This window comes from Elephantulus edwardii, unplaced genomic scaffold, assembly GCF_000299155.1.
Source record: "Elephantulus edwardii isolate Elephantulus edwardi_28Jun2011 unplaced genomic scaffold, EleEdw1.0 scaffold00024, whole genome shotgun sequence".
In the NCBI taxonomy this organism is placed as follows: Eukaryota; Metazoa; Chordata; class Mammalia; order Macroscelidea; family Macroscelididae; genus Elephantulus; species Elephantulus edwardii.
In genome coordinates, this window is record NW_006399774.1 from 6,212,549 (window position 1) to 6,221,252 (window position 8,704).

Consider the following 8,704-nt stretch of genomic DNA (forward strand, 5'->3'; position numbering starts at 1 on the left):
CCTAGTACCACGACCCCTTCTAAACCCAGCCTGGACTTCCGGCAATTCTTTGCTGATGTGCTGTTCTAATCGTTTTTGGATAATCTTCAGTAGAATCTTGCTTGCATGTGAAATCAATGACACTGTGGTCTGAGTCAGATGAGGACTGTTTAGGGCAGTGAAATTGTTATGTGTGAATATACAATGGTAGATATACGACATTATGTATTTGTCCAAACATAGAGGATTGTACAACACAGAGAGTGAATTGGAATGTAAAGGAAGGGAAGACTTTCATTAATAACAATGTAGCATCATCGTATCATTGATTTTAATGAATGTATCACACTATTGCAAAATGTTCATAATAGGCATTCATAGTGGAATGGGGAATGTACCAGAACTCGCTGTCCTTTCTGCATCATTTTTCTGTAAACCTAAAACTGCACTGAAAAACTAAATCTACTAAAAGTGCTTATGGTCCTCGATCTGTCTAGAAGCCCTCTGTATCAGCATGACCTTTGCGTAAGAAGATACAACCCTGGGTTACCAGCTGAGGCACAAGTCTGTCACTCATGTGGGTTGCTGTGGAGAAGGCTCAAAATCAACAACACAAGAATCTCACTTGCTCCTCTTTGCAGGCACCCTAATCCAGCTGTTCTTAACGTTCATTGGCCAAGGCAGCTTCTACCAAATTGGAGGAAGGAATATCCACACAAGTGATCGGAAATCAACAGAGAGTAAGGACTGTACGTACCATCCCGGATGGAGTCTCTGAAGAGTAAGGAGGGGGTGGCGTCTCCACAGGCACTTCCGAGTCTTCCTGTTCGCTCTCACTGTAACATTCTACAACAAACATCAAAATGATGCATGTCTTAGAGTTGCCATCATCTATTCCATCATGCATGACCAGAGGTTCTTTCTCCACCTGCTTACTGCAATTTCAACCCCTTTCAGAATGTTCCCATCTAAATAACCTGAATGGCATAATAGATTGCAAAAGAAGAGAAATGATAATTCAGACAGGTTGTCCTCAAATAAAGGTCAACACTTCAGCAGAGGGAAATCACATCAGTCCTCAAAAGATGTGTGAGGCATACGCCAAGAGGAGTATCCAATCAGTAGAGATTCATTTTGATCCTAGGAATCAAAACGAGCTGAAAGCAGCAGGATAAGAATGGTAATCCTTCAAACGTGCAGAAGGAAGGGACAGAGAAGCCAGAGCCAAAGGTACACAGACCACCACACAACCATGGCAGAAAACGAAGCAGAGAGGTCATTTAAGGTCATGTCACAGAAGGTCTAAATTATTAAACTATAAAGGAGATTCTTACAAAGGAGATCCATCACTGTCTATAATTGTCTTTTCAAAATAAAACAGATATTATCAATCTGATGGAAAAGAGGATCGGAATCTGTATCTGACTCTGGTTTTGCCATGCCATGTCAAACTTGTTTATTGTTTCACATGAAATTGCTACTTTTCCATTTCTGAGTTTAAAATATGATGATCCTGCTATGAAAAGGTATAAATGCCTGCTTCCCATTCCTGATTTTCACTTGATGGGAGCATGTTTGAGGCAGCATCAGCTCTGTGGGCCAGACACCTAAATTCTCTCTCTTTAAGGTCAAAGTAAATTGCATCATGGCTAAGAACTAGAACCAGATTCCTGTAGGTTTGGAATACCGAGAGCTACACATTCTGGCTTGTGTCTCACCAGGATCCCACCCTTACACTTGGGTGACTGGGCTCTGTGCACACCTGGCGGAAATAGTCAATATTAGCAGAGAGGAAAGAGTGGGATGAACTTGATCATGACTAGATCAGGGAAACCTGAGTGGTGAGTAAGAAGTCAGCGACAGGGACATGAAGCATTTGCATTGGCAACTGGCAGGGATGTCTTAGATGTCAGCAAAGCCTACGACTGTTGACGTGTGGGCGAAGTGTGAACAGTACTCGTAGCCAGCCTGGGAAGCTGGATTCCATGTCGGGGAGCCCACGAACACTTCTGTCTCGACATATTTTCAGATAATTTTAAATGTCAAAGTCTGTTTCGTCAGGATCAGCCTATATGCAGAGTTTGACACTGTTTTTCCATCCTATTTCAGACATGCCAATAAAGCAAGCTGGATTGTAAGAAATGTCACAAAGAACGTACCTTCATTCTGGACGGTGGCTGCCTGATGGATTGATGCTAACCCGAGTTTATTTAACCACCTGAAATCCAAAAGGAGAGTTAGTGTTTGACCAAAGGGACCAGACCCCTTTCCCTGACCCCTTTCCCCCTACATTTTGGAGGAGGGTTTTAGCCAGAGTGCAACAAAATTGATGCCTCTACTGTTGGCCTAGTGGACAGAAAGTTATGCCTGGTTTTGGTTTTGGTCAAACATTCTTCTAAGCGGTATAGCACTGGTCTGTCCATTTGCTGTACAGAGGTAACTCGTGGTTGCTGTGATGCTGATGTTTCAAATGTGGGTTGGTGGAGCTCTCCGATTAAAAAAAGCTTAGAAGCAGGAGTGGCATCCACTTCTGGAATAGCTTGCCTCTGGAAACTCTATGAATGTGAAGAAATGATTGAAGTTATACAAGTACTCAGGTCTTTCATTCATAGGGTCACTATGAGTCATCTACGACTCGATAGCATTTAACAACAACAACTGTCAACTTGAGTGTCTCCAGAAACAGTAAGAACTTTGAGGTGATACAAATGTTTAAGAACTGACCTCCTGGTGTAAAACATGACAGCTGGCAGTGACCTAGAAGTACCTCAGAAGAAACGCCTGGGGATCCACTGATGAAAAGCTACACCCTCAAAAATCTATGGAATGCAGTTCTGCTCTGCGACACCAGGGGTCGCCAGGAGTCACAATCAACCCAACAGCAACTGTGTTGATGTGTGCAGGGTGGTGGGCTCTGAGGGCCCTGGGTTCATTACCTTTCCTTATTCAGAGAATCCTAGAAGAGGTCCACTCTCCACTTTGTTAACATTGTTGTTGGGTGCCTTCATGTACGACCCAGAGTGACCCTGTGAACAGCAGATCTAAACCCTGGCCTGTCCTGTGCCATCCTGACATTCTGACACACTCAAGCCCATTGCTACAGTCACTGTGTCAACCTGCCTGGTTGAGGGTCTTCCTCTCCTTCACCATCCACAATGTCTGTGTCCAAGGAATAACCTCTCCTAGTGACTCAATGGAACATAATAACAACAACAAACAAGAAAAGTACCCACAATGTGTGGTTCATGTAAGTAACTGGATTAAAGCAAACCCACTATCCACAAGCCAGTCCTGACTCCTATTACATATTTACTTGGTATGATTTTACTTAGGGAGCCCTGGTGACATAGTGGTAAGAAGCTGCACTTCAATCCCAAAGACACACGGTTCGAAGCCACCAGCTGCCCTGTGGGAGAGGGATGGACAACCTCCGCCCGTGTGATTAACTGCCTCTGAAAACCCACTGGAGGGTCAGCTATGAGTTGGTTCTGCCTGGAAGGCACCCATCAACAGTATGATGTTACTTACGAACACATTTTAAAATATGAATTTTATAAAGACAAGTTCATTATCATGTCTCTAGCTGTATAATTTTACACATGAAGAGGAAAAGTTTACCAAAGGTCAGTCATGATAAAAGTCAGTGATGACATAAATAATTGTCTCTCACTGTTTTGACACTTTTCTGTATTTTAAATATTCCATATTGAGTGTGTGTTACCACATTATGTGTGTAACCAGAAATTTTAAAAAATTTACTTTAAATAAATAGGCAACTGACTCGGTAGGAGTTTCTACAAGAAAGATGAGTTCTAGCTTCTGAGGAAAGGCCTCTGGGCTGAAGAAACATGCCGTTCTCATTGTCACTTACAGGGCTCTGGTGGCATGCTGGATTATGGGGTCAATAGGTCGAATCCACCAACTGCTCCCAAACAGAAAGCTGGGCGGTCTCCCCCCACAAAGATTCCCAGCCGGGGAACCCTGCAGGAGGTCACCAGGCCTCAGCATCAACTTGGAAGCAGTGAGCTAATGGATAGCAGTGAGTGAAGGCGTTCTGGGAACACTTAGAGCTCCTTACATTGTTAACCAAGAGGTCTCACTTGGGACTCTGGCAATTCGAACCCAGTTGCAGCTGGCTGAGAGGGAAATGCATGGTGTCCTTCCGTTAAAACTACAGCCTCGGAAACCCCATGGCAGGCAGGGCTTAGGGTTAAAACCAAATGAACTGTCGTGAGTTGTTTTTGTTTAAAGGCCACTTAAACTAAACCAGGAGAGCTCCAGCCTGTAGGGAGTGGTGATGCTCACCCAACAAAGGCCACATCCCTCTGGCAGTTCGAATCTTCCCTCCGGCAGTTTGAATCCTCCCACCTTCAGCCTCTGAAATCCTGAGGAGGTTCAGCTAGGAACCAGCTGTGACACCAGTGATGACTTTTTAGACTAAAACAAAACTAGTATCACAGCCCAGACCGCAACATTTAAAAAAAGAAGCTGGTGTCTAGTCAATTGTAAGTTATGGCACCCACATTCATTTCAAAGCAGAAAGTGCTCTGTGGGGTTTTTTTGCTTGTTCTGGTTTTTTTTTTGGGGGGGGGGATGAGGGGAAGTATGGCTGATTATCTGGAGGTGGGTTGCTAGGCCTCTCTGCCAAGGCACCTCTAGGAGGACTTGAACCTCCAACCTTTCAATTGGCAGTGTAGAGTGGAACAATTTCATTCCCCAGGGCTTCAGATCATGCCATCTACCCCTAGTGCTCTGACCAGCTCTGGCTACCTGGCGGATAAGGACAAAGTCAGGCAGTTCAAATCTACCAGTTGTTCCATTGAAGGAAGATGGGCAACCACATCCCTTGTGATTTACAGCCTCTGAAAACCCCCTGGAGGGTCAGCTCTGAGCTGGTTGTGACCCAAGGACACATAACAGCTCCCATAACATAACACTAAGGAGTCAATTCCCTGAGAACCACGCCCTGTGTGTCGGAGCAGTGTCTGTCACACCATAAGCCACTGGAAACCCACTGCCTTGGGTTCGCTATGACTCACTGAGACCCTCCACCAGATTTAGGATTTGTAATCTTGTGGATTTTTACAGAAGATTGCCCAGCTTTCTCCCTCAGAGCAGCTGGTGGATTTGACCACAAGCTGTTAGTGGCCTGCTGCCTTATCCATCAGGGTTCATGCTGTTGTTGTTGTTGTTGTTTACTGTCCAGTCGGACTGCAGCAAAGGTAATCAGGAAATCACAGGGGAAATGCTCTGGAAGCCCCGTGGTAAGAAGCTGCGCTGCAATCCCAAACTCACATGGTTCAAATTCACCAGTTGCTCTGTAGGGGGAATGGGGAATCTCCTCTCATGTGCCTCTGCAAGCCCAATGGAGGGCCAGCTGAGTTAGTTCCAACTCCAGACACACAACAAGAGATATAAATATAGATTGGAGATAGAGATAGAGATAGAGATAGAGAGAGAGAGAGAGAGAGAGAGAGAGAGAGAGAGAGAGAACCTTTGGTATTTTGGGAAATGTATATCCAAACACAAGAAAATTATTTCCTACTCATTTATTACATATTGATACAAATGAAAACCAATGCTGATTTCTAGAATTGAGAAATGAAAAATGTACATTCTTATGTTCAGTTGAACATAAAAACTGACAGAGCCATTTAGGAGGAGAATTTAAATGTTTCTCCCCTTCCAACTCAAATGATAAATATCTATGTGCTACAAAGCGCCATTGTTAGGAAGGCCATGCTCAATCACCGGGAGCCTTGGGCCACAAGGATGCAAACCAGGACCTGACAGTGAGCTGACTCCAGGTCATGAGACCCCATGTGTGTCAGAACCACAGTCTATGGGGTTTCCATGGGCACTGATTCTTCCAGACTTAAAGTGCAGGTGTTTCTTCTGAGGCAGCAGGGGGGACTCAACCTTCAGGTTAACATTTGAGCACATAGGTTCTTAGGGGTCTACTAACAATACAGTTTTTGAACTGAAGTGGTACTGACTGGTGGTGAACCCAGGCATGTCAGATTGAGCTGAACACCACAGGATCTTTTCTTATTGCTTTCTTCAGGGACACACACTGCCGGCTCTTTCTTCTCTGACACTGCTGAGCAGCTTCCAACAACCAAATTTTCACTGAGAACCTAAAAGTGTTAACCATTTGCACCACCCAGGAACCCTTCATGTTGCACAAATACTAAAAGACCAATTTTGAGTTCCTACCACATTTTTGCTTCCTTTTCCTTTGAGTATACATTTTTCTGGAGGTGTGGCCTTTTGAATGTGGGAATAATAAGTTTTAAAGAGTCAACACTGGCTTTAAAGCTATTTCTTTACTTATTGGCTCAGAGACCCTAACTTTCTTACCTCAGTTTTTTAATCTGCAAGGTGGAATTAAGAATTCATTGCCACAACTCATTTAGAAGACTTGTGGGTTTGGTGTTATATTTATTAATAAATACTAAATTCTGTTTTCTGAATGTTCTTTTAAAAAAAACACAAAAATCAACAACCTCTTAAAATGAAAGACTTCATTTTTGTTTTCAGGCACTCACTCTGAAAGCAAAGAGCCAGGTCATTTCTGAATACCTATATTTTTACTTAAGCATCTTGTTTAGAGTCAACAAGACCTCATGGATGCCTTTGTATTTAAAAGTCTGCTGTTATTATATTTTGGAGGAAGATTCTTCTAAGTGGTACAGCACTCTTCTGTCAATATGCTGTACTGAGGTAACCTGGGGTTGCTGTGATGCTGAACTTTGCGTCACTGGGGTGTCAAATGCCATAACGGTTACCCACGGTGAGCAGTGTTTGGTGGACCTCCCAGATTGATTCAGGTTTGGAAGCAGAAGTGGCATCCACTTCCTAAACAACATGCCTCTGGAAACTCTACAAACTTTGAGAAACCACGATAGTTATAGAAAGGCTTCAAGCCTTTTATTCATAGGGTCACTATGAATCGTGCTCAACTTGATGGCAATCAACATCTCTCTTATAACTATTTATCCTGACATTCTTCCTCTCAAAAAAGCATCTAAAAGTTAAATAGGCAAACTCTTAGAAGAGCGCTAAAAACAAAAAAGGTGTTGAATTGAGAGTGCCTGAAACAGGAAGAGTAAGTCTCAGTTCATTTCCACTACCAGGGAAGACAGCAAAGCAAGAAGGAAGCAAGAGTATAGAAGAGATTCCTCCAGAACTTCCCCAGTCAGGCCCTGGTCATTGTCCCCATTGAGACACTTACTATGGAAAATGGTCATCATTTAGCATCTCATTTGATGGGGGGTGTTCCCCTAAGACCCACTGGCATGCAGCCCCAGCTTTACAAGTTTTATTTCACTTTGGTTTTTTGGGTTTTTTTTTTAACATCAAGACAGGCAAAAAAGTCTATTTGTGGATAAATTGATGGATGCAGGAAAGAGCTCACGTTTACATAGACGACAATGGCAGATGTTTCCGGGGACCTGGTTGTGTCTGACATGGTGAGAATGTGTGTATTACGTTAGCAAAAGTGTTAAGAAATAGGTATATGAAGCAAAAGCTTCTTCTTCCCACAAACACTGTCAGAGAAAGGCAGCTACTGGGCCTTTGTTTAGAAACCAACTCTCTCATTATCCTTAATTACTTACCCTTGCACTTTTAAATCGAGCGTCACCACAGAACACAAGACTTTCTATTAAACTTAATTACTTTTCTCTCCATAGTCCCTGAGAGAAATGTCACCACCCAGCAGTGCAGTTACCCCAGAAGGCACGCTTCTAAAACAGAACCCATCCCATCAAAGGGCCACCTCCACCTCCCCAACACCAGAACTTCTCCATAAGCAACAGCCAGACCCATTCTTCAGTGACTGAGACAGACCAGGCCAGAAAGATGGGGAAGTTTTTCCAGACATTACATTAGAATATGGAAGAGAACAAACCCTTTGTCATGGAGTCAGTCCTGACCACAGCAACCCTGTGGGATGAGTAGAACTGGGCTCCCCTAGGTTGGCTCTTTACAGAAGTAGCCTGATGCTTCTTTCTCCTGTGGTGGAGTTCATGGGTTCTAATCCCAAACCTTTAAGTTAGTAGCCAAGAACTTAACCGCTGTGACATCAGGCCCCCTGTGTTGCAAAATAAACCTCTAAGTATCGCTTGCATAATCTAGTAGGAGAAGGGAGAAGATACTGTGGAGGCTTAGAAAGCCTGCATCACTGGCAATTACAAAGCTCATCCTCAGAATAATGTGGTTGTTGTTGTTGTGTGTCTATGATTTCAACTCCTAGTCACCTGGCAGGACTGAGGAGAACTGCCCACAGTGTGTCCAAGAGGGTAAATCTCTACGTAAGCAGAGTGCCACATCTTTCTCCCTAAAAGCATCCTGGTTGCATTTTAACCACCAACTTCTCTGTTAGCAGCCAAGCACTTAGCTGCTGTGTCATAAGGACTCTTTTCATAATAATGAAGTCCAATAAGTATAAAGAAAATAAGCACATGCTACATGTAGGAGCAGAAAAAAAAATTGAAACCCTTGCTGATCAGTGTGGAAAGCCGAGTATCAAATTTAATATTAATAATAAGCCAAATGCTTTATCAGGATATAAGGGAGGCTTAATACAAGCTAGAATTCACCCTGAGGCACTAAGGCATTCCTTAAGACTCAACATCCCTTCTTTTTTTTTCTTTTAATTTCTTTATTTTTCATTTCAATGAACATCTACAGAGATTTTGGAATTCCATTCATTCATTGTTGC

General features: G+C 43.3%; 1 protein-coding gene across 1 annotated transcript in view; it reads right to left on the reverse strand.

Annotated features, from left to right (window-relative positions):
• The window catches only part of IPCEF1 (interaction protein for cytohesin exchange factors 1), a 155,446-nt gene that overhangs the window by 92,223 nt on the left and 54,519 nt on the right, over positions 1–8,704 (reverse strand). The window contains exons 6-7 of the mRNA XM_006882807.1: positions 2,139–2,197; positions 737–825 (exon numbers count right to left, since the gene is read on the reverse strand). Of these exons, the coding sequence (XP_006882869.1) occupies positions 737–825; positions 2,139–2,197 (148 nt within the window). The remainder of the gene's footprint in view (positions 1–736; positions 826–2,138; positions 2,198–8,704) is intronic.